Source organism: Mixophyes fleayi, chromosome 1, assembly GCF_038048845.1.
Source record: "Mixophyes fleayi isolate aMixFle1 chromosome 1, aMixFle1.hap1, whole genome shotgun sequence".
Classification (NCBI taxonomy): Eukaryota; Metazoa; Chordata; class Amphibia; order Anura; family Limnodynastidae; genus Mixophyes; species Mixophyes fleayi.
Window position 1 is genome coordinate 15,029,863 of NC_134402.1, and position 13,309 is coordinate 15,043,171.

At 45.1% G+C, this 13,309-nt stretch overlaps 1 protein-coding gene across 1 annotated transcript in view; it reads right to left on the reverse strand.

Annotated features, from left to right (window-relative positions):
- The window catches only part of DDRGK1 (DDRGK domain containing 1), a 44,881-nt gene extending 35,235 nt beyond the window's left edge, over positions 1 to 9,646 (reverse strand). The window contains exons 1-2 of the mRNA XM_075189528.1: positions 9,520 to 9,646; positions 7,867 to 8,019 (exon numbers count right to left, since the gene is read on the reverse strand). Coding sequence (XP_075045629.1) covers positions 7,867 to 8,019; positions 9,520 to 9,607 — 241 coding nt within the window. The 5' untranslated portion in view covers positions 9,608 to 9,646. The remainder of the gene's footprint in view (positions 1 to 7,866; positions 8,020 to 9,519) is intronic.
- Between the last annotated feature and the right edge of the window lie 3,663 nt (positions 9,647 to 13,309).

The window sequence follows — 13,309 nt, forward strand, 5'->3', positions numbered from 1 at the left end:
TACAGCCCACTAAGCACTTTTTTCATCTTTGCAATCTGGCTGGACCAATATGCAATATGTAGCACTTACCCTCATGTATAAAACTCCCATTGTCCTATAGATTGTAAGCCTGCGGGCAGGGCCCTCTTACCTCTCTGTCTGTATGTATTACCCAGTATTGTTTTATTACTACGTTAGTTCCCAGTTGTAAAGAAGTACAGAATATGATGCACGATATAAATGTTGATTGAACCTTGGAAGAAACAGATTTTCTGTTCTCCAACAGAATCTTATTAGTGTTTTTAATAATGTTATTATGTACTGTGGTATCATGATCGTTTCTGCATAACAAAGTTGTGATAACATACTTGTACCTACTGACAGATTTAAAGGATATGAATCATAAGAACCACAGTTGATCATCCCCCTTAAATATGAAAGGCTTCCTGCTATCAGATACTCTCGCTTGACAGAGAAGACTCTATATTACTTCTGGCCCCCAGACACAGGGGCCCGAAAAATGATGGATCTCCAGAGGAGGTTGAAAACAAACTGAAAAAGGACTTAATTTTTTATTTTATTTTTAAATAAAACAACAACGAAGATCTTCAGTTAATATATATATTTGGAGTCAGTCACGTCGAGATTGACAACTACATTAAAATTCAGGAAAATGTCAATGTCTTTATAAATTAGCCTTATCGATGCATAAAATCAGCACAAAATACAAGACGTACGTCCCTGTGAGTCATTTCAAGAATTTGCCCTTTCACGGTCAGAGGTGCCGACAAGGCATCTGCAGATCCACTCAAGATTGTAAATACTGCTTCCTGCCAGGATGCAAGCCTACCAGCTACAGTACACTCATTTAGCATGCACTCAACTTCCAATGAAGGCAGCCATCTTGTGGATTTCTGAACAGACACTAATGAGGATGAAGCCTGTAGATTCACTCGTCGTCACGGCATTAGTTCCTAGGGAATCGCTGTATTCTCACAAATAATATCTCAGCCTACAAGATGGACGCCACCACTATATCTGGGTAATAGTTGCACTATAGGAAGACACTACGCAGTAAAATTACTTATTTGCAGGTAATACTTTATGCCATATATTAAACATGCATCATTTAAAAGTTGTAATTAGTAACCTTTAGTTACAGGGCACCACAAGGGGCCCACGGTGCCGTACCGAGGGCAAACAAGACAGTACATGGTATAACAGTACAATACAGTGAACAAATAACATTACAGCTCAACACAGCTGATAGCCTGGATGGGTAATGGGGTACAAGGGGTATATTTAGCGCAGGCTGAATCCTGTGTCAATTAGCGTGGGTGCAACTAACAGGTGTAGAGCCACTGAAAGACGTGCGAAGACCAGGAGTTGAGTCAATGGGCAGGGAGCCCAGGAGGAGGTGAGCAGTGTAGTTAGTGAGCAAAAGTTATAGGTAATGAGAACAGGAGGGAGGAGGGTCCTGATCACTAGAGCTTACAATCTAAAGGGAACAAACCGTTGACACATGGGAGTGAGCCAGTGTAAGGGGATCTGAGGGCAAGAAGCCAGAGTGGGAGCAATGGAGGATGAAAGAGGTCGAGGTATATACTACATGGTGAGATGGTTAAACAGACGACTGGTGGGCTTTTATGAACAGGTGGGTTGTCGATGAACGTTTGAAGCTTTACAGGCTAGGCACAGGATTTCCCAAACCCAGTCCTCAGGGCTCCCCAACAGTGCAGGTTTTCCAGATCACATGTGACACAATTAGGACCACCTGTGAATGTTACAATGTGTCAGTCAGTAATGAATACACCTGTGCTCCAGCAAGGAGATATGGAAAACCTGCACCCTGAGGATTGGGTTTGGGAAACCCTGGGCTAGGGGATGGCCGACTGGAGAGGGCGGGAGGGAGCATGTATGGAGATGAGGTTGGAGATGTAGAGAGCAGTGGAGTTGGAGAGGACCTTGCATGTGAGGGTGAGTAGTTTGAAGAGGATTCTGTAGGGAAGGGGAGCCAGTGTGCTGGGTACACACTACAGAATATTCCACCAACTTTTTTTGCCGATCGATTTTACATCCGATCGATGGTCTGATCGCTGGGTCCATGGACTGCATACACACTAACCTTGTTTCAGACGATAAAGGGAAGAGCGGCCATCCAGGTAGCAACTTTTTACAGCAATGTTGTCGTGAGCAAAGATTTTAATTTCGGACACACTGAAGCAACATTTGCGGGGCATGTAACTATATAGCAAAGACATTAGCATAAAGGGGCAGAGCTTTCACTATAGTTAACACTAAAACTGCATAAAAAGAGAAGACCACACTGTCTCGTCATTCATTCCTATAAAATAGAAGTTTATTACCATACATAAAATTTAGAAAAAACATTTCACTTGTAAAAGTGCAATGCAATGATTATTACCTAATAATAAAATCCCTTCGTATGTAATGGTCCTGTACGGGTTAAAGTTATAGCCCAAAATCTCCATACACGAGGTTATTATACACGAATAGGCATCACCCACAATGCTCCATTCTCTGCGCACATCATCGCTCATTGGTCCACAGCAGAAACAAACGCCCATGTCTGAGTGTATAAAATGACAGAGGAGCCTGTTTGGCGCTGAGGAACGTTAGAAGATGGCGGGTGAGGAGAAGGTGTCAGTGGGGGTTGCAGCTATGGAGACGGAGACAGAGTCAGAGATGGTGCTGGAAGGGCCAAAAAATGTTGAAAAAGTTAAGGTGGGGGGTGGAGAAGCTCAAGAAGAGCAAAGCCAATGAGCCCAAGAGAGGTGGAGATGATGGTAAAAGTACTTGAGCAGTGTGCAAGGTGAGCAAATGAGAGTATTACTGGTGTTGGATATAGATTCCAGATATAGAAGTTTAATGGTAAACATTTTTTTATTTCCTAGTTGCGTAGGTACAGAAATCAAATGGAATATAAACCAAAGCGACATCAAGAAAAAAATTCAAAACTTTGAGAAATTTTGTTGAAATGTGTCTGCGGTTTGTCATATTCTGCAATAAAAATGTTTGTACTTTTTCCTGCAATAAAACTGTTGCATCAAGACTGTGTGGTTTATTCTGGGTATTTTACAAATATTAGTTAATAAAGGTTAATATGACTTTATAAGTTTAATAGTTTATAAAGGTATTAGTTTATAAAGGGTAAATATGAATAGGTTCCCAATACAGATGCAAAGGGTAATAACACACGTGCTTTATACAAGTGTAAGCCAGACAGGTGCAATACACATCTATACAAAACACAGGTCTGTGATGTGCGGATACCGCACCATGTGGGACTGGTACAGGCATCACAAATTTACATACACACGCCCCCCCAGGTCGAGGAAGTTTCGGAGGATCATCGTGGATCGGTCGGAAGTTTATACACACTACACAACGGAAAGGAGATTGGAACGAAAATATTGAACGGTACGACCAACCAAATGAGGCGACAATCGTCCATTTGGGCAGACTTTCGACCATTTTATCACTACACACACTGACCCGACTTTCGAACGAGCGGTCGTATGTCAGCTGGTTGAGCTGATTATTGGACAAAAACCCTGTAGTGTGTACCCAGCTTAAGGCTTGGCAGAGAGGGGAGGAAAATGTGAAGTGGAGAGAGAGGAAGATAAGTCTAAAAGCGTATAGATTAAAGAGAAGCAACATGGGAGTGGGGAGGCCAGTAAGGAGAAGGTCGCAGTAGTCAAGTTATAACTTGATTACACTCATGAAAAAGGTTCCGCAATGTTTCAATGCTAATTTTGACCTTAGATAAAAACTACGGCATTGGTGTCTATTAGAAACATTCGGTCATCTACACACAAATATGTGCCCAATAACGTCAGAAATACAATTGACTAATAAACAGTTTTATATTTCTCTTTTGGCTAAATAGATCCTCAAAAATTATATAACACACATAGCCTTGTTTGCCACTATTAACAAGGGGTATTGCCCTATATTCTAAAACAAAATTAACCACAACTTTATTTTTATTAAATATTTAGTAAAATACACAAGTATATGTAATCTTGCACATGCAAACCTGTTCCCCTCCTTAATACAATTTATTAGTCTAATTTGCCCCACCGCCAAGATAACATGAACAGGAAAAATCACTGACCTTGGTGGTCAAATTATTGTTAAATTAAAATAATGCTTGCTTGGCTATACTGAGCGTCAACGTTTAACCCAAGCCAATCAACTGAAGCGTTACTTTGTTATATGCAAGATGTCTGCATAGCATACATTGTTTTCAGAATAAATACCTTTTTAGTTTTAATATTCAGTTATTATCTAAGAATGTAATTTTTTTCTCAACATTTAAAGACTGGCCTCAAGCTCCATTAGCATTAACAATTATATTATTAATCCAACATAATTATACGCCAAGTTGACAACAAAGATATGAACTTTAGTTAACACAGAAGCAGTTCCACAATTTTCCCGAATAAGTATTGCAGGAGCCTCACATCATACTATGTGCTGCAGGAAGACCATCCAACACTCAGTCAATACCCCATCACATGCAGCCCTGTACCCACAAAAATAATCACATGAGAGGACAGGTCAATGACTCACAAAAACAGAGCACCCGTCTCCTGAAATACTCTGTGCTTTTGTGAAAATACTGAGGACCTGATTGACGAACACACACAAGGATGAACATGGATGCTCGGACTCTAGTTAAACCACAGCTCAGACTTCAAAACGTTAACGGGCTTCTGGGATTTAACAATAATATAACCACTTGTCCTACAATCGCTACCTCACTGCTGTTTAGCTATCATTGCTGACAGGTGAATCCAGCCAACCCAGATGTGGAGAGGAATGGAAGCAACACGGTTAGCATTGCTGCCTCAGAGATGGGGTCAAGAGTTCGATTCTCAATCGCGGCCTTATGTGTGTGTGGAGTTTTTATGTTCTCTCCATGTCTGCGTGGGTTTCCATACATGGTTAATTGGCAGATGACTAAAATGTACCCTAGAGAGCGTGCCTGTCTGTTTGGTACGGAATGCAAGCTCCAATTCGGCAGGGAGTGATGTGAATGACATCGCTGAGTAGCAAGGCGACGCTATATAAATTAAAGACAATAATATTACCACCTTCACCATCCAAACCATGTACACTGAATGAAATCAGGGTGAACAGCTCCTAACTAATGTGACATTTCTCCAGCTACCAGGAGAATCCACTAAATGCACATAAATGATTATATTGAAACATTTATATTTGCATATATATGTCAAGGTCATAAATGTTATCTTTGCCATTTCATCAATAAAATATATAGTGGACAATGGATATATAAATCAAAATATAAATATTAAATGGATATATAAATCCAATCCTGGGCTTTTCCGCTGCCCCTGCAGTTAAATGAAATGTTCAGTTCACAATATGTTATAGAGCAATTTGTCCAACTTAAAACAAATGTCAACTTTGTGCCCAGAGATTCCAGATGGGGTGCAGTTAAAGGCACAGCATAGCCCTAGCTGGCAGGGTATGCTGGGACTTGTAGTTTCATAACATCTGGAGAGCCACAGGCTGCCTAAATATTTGACATTATCCATGGGACATTTGTGGGAGGTGTTTTTTTGTTTTTTAAATCTGCAAACCAGTATATAAATATTTTCTGGGGTAACTTACCCTAAACAAGACCAACAAGAGATCCCCCCAAAAGAGAACCCTAATCTTCATGGAGAGCAGGGTTTGATTTTGTTTTATTCTGCAGAGAGAACCATAATATTCACATCGTCTGCAGAGAAAAATAAATAGGTTTACTGTCTATCCATAGAGCCCTTTACAACAGCGCCACCAAGAGGCCGAGTTACCATAAACAAGCAGATAAATGCTAGACTGGTCTACAAGAGAAAAACTTTTAAGCAAACTACCGTACACGTGGTGTACTTCATATACATAATATAAATGCTTCGGCTTACATTGCCTTTAAATGGGATGACTACAACCAAAAGGTTTAAATACTGTAAATTACTTACTCCTTGCACTTTTTTTTTAGCCCTCTTATCAGCTAGCCGATTCCCTTCTAAACAAAACCGCTCCTTGAGTCCTGACAGCCTGCACCACACAGCAAACACACCTTTGCCTCTGTAGCTAAAATTTTGAACCAACACTGCATTTTACCCCCCTAAATAGAAGTGACCAGCGATACATTACATCGCAATTCAGTATCAGTGTATTCACCTTTTAGGTGCCAAGTTTCCCTCCTGCGGGAGTGCAGGGACTGCTGTGAAAGATGCCCCTTTTCCCCTGGTAAGTTGGAAGGATGGCAAAAATAAAATGGCAAATCCAATACAAGCTGGAGCAGTGTGGGACCAGGAATATTACAAAAAGCCCCCGTTGCCTTGTGTGGCCGAGGAATAGTAATCAAGTCACATCTTTGCAGCCCCACCATTGTGCATTGTGGTGTCAGAACTATTTAAGGGCACCAGGTCTAGATCTCGGGGGCCCTACCTGCCCCCACCCTCCATGAATGTTGTGGGGATGCAAAAGCATTTAGGGGCTATTATATAGTTCCCCAGTCACAGGCAAACCAAGGGTGGGGGGTTTCCTAGTGCCCAGAAAGCCCCCTCCAAGCCTGGGGCACTGTATAATTGTGGTGGCTGGACACTGCTCCCGCTTCACACGGCTCTGCTTGAAAAGGGAGAGCTGCGTGCACCTAACAGTAGAGCACGCAGCATTGCCCATGTATATTATGGGGATAGGAAGAGTTGGAGAGCAGCCAAGCACTGGCTAAAATTATAGCCACGCCCCCATGCATGCTGGTCACGCCCACTGGCGGCGTGATGTGAAAAACCCCCCTCTACAAATCTTGCTTTTGCCCCTGCCACTCCAACAACGCAGTGGGCACAGCCCCATGTAGGGTCTTCAGCATCAGATGTGTTATTACGCTGCCCCTGTGTGGCTGGACTGTGGTATAAGAGTTTCCATAGCAACCATTCATTTCTTGCTGTTTCATCTTCTCACTGTCGGGGTTTAAATGGCCAATCAACCCTCCAATATGTCACTTACTGCAGGACTGTCAGTTACTTAGTAAAATACCCGTCATGTCGGTAAACTGTATCTTCGTGATCACACCCACGACAACAGAAAAAGAAAAAATAACCTGTGCAAACTTTCCTGCATGTTCTTTACCTGGAGATTCAGAGATCAGGGAGCATTAGGCAGCAAATTAGGAGCTGTGGGGTTTTAGATGGTGGCGCTGTCATGCACTCTGCTGGTCAGTGATAGGACGGTGGGTTTATGTGGATTAAAAACCGCAGTTGTTTCGCAGGAATAATGGAAAAATCAGGCTGATGACGTGCCAGCGGGGTCGAGTGTGCCTTCAAACTATGCCTGACCCCAAGCAGCATAGAACTTTTGTATCTCAAAGTACAAGTTAGATACACTCTTTAGCAGAATGCATCTAACAGGTAGACAAAAAGGGTACTTAACTTGCAAAATAAACCATCCGAGTCTACTACACTTAGTTGCTAAGGGCTCATCCACTGATACACTCTGGGAAAATGAAAAACAAAAAAAAATGCATTAAAATGAACATTTGTCTTTGTGATGCATATTTAATGCTATTCGCCAGGCACTTCTCATACGCTGTGATTTTAACTATATAATCTATGTAAAGATAACGCATGAGAGAGGCGCGTTACGTTCCAAGATCGTCAATGCCATGTTAAAGCTTTAGAACACAATATGGGAATGGCACCAATGACCCTTATGTACTATTTTAAAGCACTTTTCATCTGTTTAGTGGCGTGTGAAAAGAGCAACAAAAGTGGATACGTGAGCCCTAAAAATGTCCAAAAAAGAGCTATCCTTTCCATTACATGGCAATAAACAGACTAAGAGGAATACCTTCTCTCTCTTCCTCCATACGCTGAGCTCGTCTCTGCGCCAACATGTTACGATTCACCCGCCGCCTCGGCATTCCATCCCCTCGTTCCTCTAGCTGAGGCCGCGGCCTCGCCGTCGCTGCTGCCACAACATTTTGCTGGTGCTCGCGGTCAGCTACAATGAAACAGAAAATGTATTAATTCTATGTATATAAAATATCTTAAAAGGATGCTGCACCTGAAATTGAAGTTAATACAGTGTGAAAGTTCATTCACCAACGCTGAACACAGGATCAAAGACTTGCAGACAGTATTAGTTACACACGATGGACAAAACATAACACTTCTGGGATGGGAGAATTAAAGATGGCAACTGGCTGCAGGGTCCAGGACATTTCTTATCAGCTACTATATTCAATTTTACACCTCCTGTACTATATATTTTGAATCTCCCGCTTAGCTCCATTACAAAAAGGTTTATGTTTCTCGCTAGCTCACCCTCAGCCTGCTCACCAGACCCTGCTCCCCTGGCTCCTCTTGCTCACCAGACCCTGCTCCCCTGGCTCCTTCTGACCCCCAGACCCAGCTCAGCTGGCTCCTCCTGACCCCCAGACCCAGCTCACCTGGCTCCTCCTGCCCCCCAGACCCAGTTCACCAGGCTCCACCTGCCCCCCCAAGACCCTGCTCACCAGACCCTGCTCGCCTGGCTCCACCTGCCCCCCCCAAGACCCTGCTCGCCAGGCTCAGCCTGCCCCACCAAGATCCTACTCGCCTGGCTCCACCTTCGACCCCAGACTCTGCTCACCTGGCTCCGCCTATCCCCCCCCAGACCGCGCTCACCTGGCTCTGCCTATCCCCCCCAGACCCCACTCACCTGGCTCCGCCTTTGCCCCCCAAGACCCCGCTCACCTGGCTCCGCCTTCGCCACTAAGAACCCGCTCACCTGGTTCCGCCTTCGTCCCCCAGACCCCGCTCACCTGGCTCCGCCTTCGCCCCCAGACCCCGCTCACCTGGCTCCGCCTTCCCCCCAGACCCCACTCACCTGGCTCTGCCTATCCCCCCCAGACCCCGCTCACCTGGCTCCGCCTTTGCCCCAAGACCCCGCTTACCTGGCTCCACCTTCGCCACCAAGAACCCGCTCACCTGGCTCCGCCTTCGTCCCCCAGACCCCGCTCACCTGGCTCCTCCTTTGCCCCTCAAGACCCCGCTCACCTGGCTCCGCCTTCGCCACCAAGAACCCGCTCACCTGGCTCCGCCTTCGTCCCCCAGACCCCGCTCACCTGGCTCCGCCTTCGTCCCCCAGACCCCGCTCACCTGGCTTCGCCTATCCCCAAGACCCTGCTCACCAGGCTCCACCTTCGCCCCCAGACCCCGCTCACCTGGCTCCGCCTTCCCCCCAGACCCCGCTCACCTGGCTCCGCCTTCCTCCCCAGACCCCGCTCACCTGGCTCCACCTTCGACCCCAGACCCTGCTTACCTGGCTCTGCCTCCCCCCCAGACGGCGCTCACCTGGCTCCGCCTTTGCCCCCCAAGACCCTGCTCACCTGGCTCCGCCTTCCCCCTCAGACCCTGCTCACCTGGCTCCACCTTCCCCCTAAACCCTGCTCACCTAGCTCCACCTTCCCCCCTAAACCCTGCTCACCTGGCTCCGCCTTCCCCCCCAGACCTCGCTAACCTGGCTCCGTCTGCCCCCAGATCCTGGCAGCGAAGAACAGCAGCACAGCCAGCAGAGCAGCTGCTACAATGTACAGAACGGGATCCATTATTACACGTCACTGCGAAGACACACCCCTCCCCGAGCTCAGCCGGTCACCGCAGCGAGTGGAAGCAACCACACCGACTAGAGGGGGAGACCAATCTACATAGTGACCAGAAATGAGTGTCGCATTATTTATCCCCACTCTTATCACGCATTCATGAAACAAGACTGATATGAAGTCTCTTAGTAAAGGTTTTAATGTATTAAGTGTCTTTTAAATAAAGACGATATTCACAATATAAAGACGGAATCCCCGTAACGTACGTTGGGACATTCCTGAAAATCTTGTGGTTTAAATACTTCCTTTAGAAAAATACGATTGGGAGGGAGACAATCTTGTATTAGTGTGTTTGCTATCGTAGCGCTGCTGCTGTTTTCTCCACACATTAAAGTGACGGGAGTAGTTGCTCCATCATGCTGTAACATTTAAAAATACAGACAGAAATAATACATAAATAACACAACTGTCCTTTATTGTATAAGCTCACATGTTTATGCAACTTCATTACAAAATACATACAGTTGTCACATTCTGATGCTATGTCTGTGCAAGAGAGATCTGCAGTTATGTATATATACTGGAGGTACAGTAGAGGTCCTATATTAGACAGTCACGAATAGCACCACCTAGTGGCCAAATTTTTGTGAAAGTTAAATATGCAGTATATGAACATTTTTTTTCAAACTCATTATTGAAAAAGTTGCAGGTAAGTGAATGTGTATGTCTGCCGTGTTCAGAGTTGAAGAAACATCTATTGCATCTATTGATAACGGAACACCCCTTAGACACGCCTAACTTGGTGTACAAACACCTGTTATTTTATTTTTATATGTTACTAATGTAATTGCTATGAAGCCTCATGTAAACTTGAATAACCGAGCAAATACGACAGGAACAACTTCCCAGATGCGTACAGGTTTTTTTAAGTCTTTCCTACAGCACTCTCCGCAAACTCTAATTTATGGCCGAACTACGCATCCGTGAATCATTTGCAAAGCTCTAATTGCAAGCAATCCACTAGATCGGGTGTTCGTCGTCCTCATCATTATTCCAAACTTACTGTACACCTGCCCTGACCACCCACAGTTAAAATCTCTTTTCTATGTCCCAGTCTGAATCTGAACGCAATTACTTAAACACGCCCTTACCCAGGGGCGGGCTGGGCCGGGCTACAGGGGGCCACATGCCCCCTGGGCCGGACAGAAATTTTTTGGCCGGTGCATGAACCGGTCCAAGTATCTACTATTTGGTGACAGGTCCCTCCTCCGGGACCAGCCACCTTTCACCATTGGCTGAGGCCACGTCCCCTCCTCCCCGGCTTGCCACATGGGACACGCACCACGTGACAGGTGCCGTCCCATGTGTGAACAGTGCAGTACTGCAGATGCGCGAGTGGAATGAGGTAAGTGTGTGATATATATTGTGTGTGTGTGGGAAGTATATAGTGTGTGTGTGTGAGTGTGGGAGAGCAGTATATAAATATAGTGTGTGTGGGGGCAGTATGTTAATATATGTAAAGGAAGGGGGGTCTTAATATTGTGTGGGAGGTATGCTATTTAATGGTGGAGTGCAAGTGGGAGCTAATTATTTAATGAGTGCTATTTTATTTGTGGGGTGAAGGTGGGGCTATTTAAATTAATATTGGGTCCTATTAATTTAAGGTGAGGTGGTTTGGGGCTATTAATTGAATATGGGATTTTGGGGCTGAGGGCTATTAATTGTAATTGTAAATATTTAATTTATTTCTGGGGCTGTTTGGTAGGAGGGAAAAAGGATTATGTATTAAATGGGAATACTGTTAACTTAATGTTGGGGCTGGTTGGAGGCCTGATTCTAAAACTTGTGTGCTACTGATTTAACACTGGGGCTAGTTGGAGTTTTCTAAATCTCTTGTACCCATATTTTTTCCAAATAGGGCCTCCAACATTCCAGGATCCAGACAACCAGCAAATGAGCTAAAGTAACCAGCAGCCACAAGTGGTGAAAGTGACAAGAACAGGTAGGAGAGAGAAGGACAGTCTGCCAACTGTCCTGAATCTGGAGGGACAGTCCCGAATTTGGATGACTGTTTCGCTTAGGACAGTTAGGAGGTATGTCCCGCTCCACCGTGTACTGCTCGTGAAGGCAGAACTGTGTGCACCTAACAGTAGTGCACACAGTATTGCCTGTGTATTTGTCTAAAATGATAACCATGTTACATCATAGGGGGTTACCCTGTCTAAAGTGACCAGGCCCCCCAGTGCCTTAATCCAGCTCTGGGCCTGGGCATAAAAAAATATATATGGATTAAGCAACACTAAAATAGCCTCTTTTTATATAGATAAATATATATTGTACCAAAAACCACCCTTTAAGGATGCGCCGCTACTTATGGACCAGTGCTGAGTGCTTGCCCCCCGGGCTAAAGTCTGCCAGCCTTCCCCTGCCCTTACCGTACAGTGCTTATGCTAGAACACCCGTTCCCTCCCCCGTCACCCTTCTTCAGGCATAAGGAGTGGTAAGTGGCAAAAAGTTGTGCATTTCTGCGCACGCGCACTGTGAAAAACAGGTTCAGTACTCAAACAGACGGATGTCTCTCTCACTGGTCAGTCACTCCATCAGTTGCCGGTAACAAATCAAATATAACATACTTCTACTAACATACAAAGCCATTAATAAAACTGCTCCAACATACATCTCTTCACAGTATCTACCAAACTCAACCCCTCTGCACAAGAACTGCGCCTCTTATCCATACTTATTACCAGGGGCAGGCTGGGCTGATTGACAGGGTGCATTTGCCCCCTGGGCCGGTCCCATAGTGGGCTATCTTGGGCTGCATTTATTTCCCTTTAAAATGTTCCTAATTGGCTGCTTAGTCCAGTCTTGACCCCCGAGCTAAAATTTTCCAACCCTTCCCTGCTCATTACCTGCTCCCATATCCAGTTACAGCACATTTCTCCGGCTGCACCCAGTCTGTGGAATTCCATCCATCATACAATGACACTTTCTCTTACTTATTATCTATATTTATCATAATTGTCTAATCTGCCGGAATGTTCCTGGAGACTCATAGAATATTGGGAGGACATACACATGCTGACACGGCATGAAAACGCAACGGACCTTTACCATAATTTGGCCATCATGGAGCATCGCACTAGTCCATACTTGCCCACTCACCCAAAATGTGAGACTCCTGAATTCCGGGTAGGTCTCCTGGACTCCCGGGAAAGAAGGCAAATCTCCCGCATCCTTCCCGTCGGGAGCCAAAATGATGCCCCACAGAAATCCGGGAGATTTTTCTGCTATCCTCCCAATATTCTATGAGTCTCCAGGAACATTCCGGGAGGGTAGACAAGTGGATCAGTATTAAATACTGCAGACAGGGTCAGAGCACTTGGTAAAGCTTTTAGGAAATACTGCAGACAGAAACAGAGCACTTGCTGGTAGAAGATACTGCAGAGCCAGAAAACCTTCACCTAGGAATGAGAGCTCTAGCAATGCATAATCAGCAGATCCTGGTTTAAGTAGGGCACACTGTGCACTGATAGGCTGGCTGAATCATGTGACCAGTATTGCTGGAGACTGGTTTGTCAGAATGGATCATGTGGTGCAATCCAAGATGGCGGTGCCTATGAAGCAGAACAGCAGAGAGTGTTTGTTTACACATAATGACAAGGGACCCAGGAGTGTCAATGGCGGCAAGGAGGGGCACGGATGGTC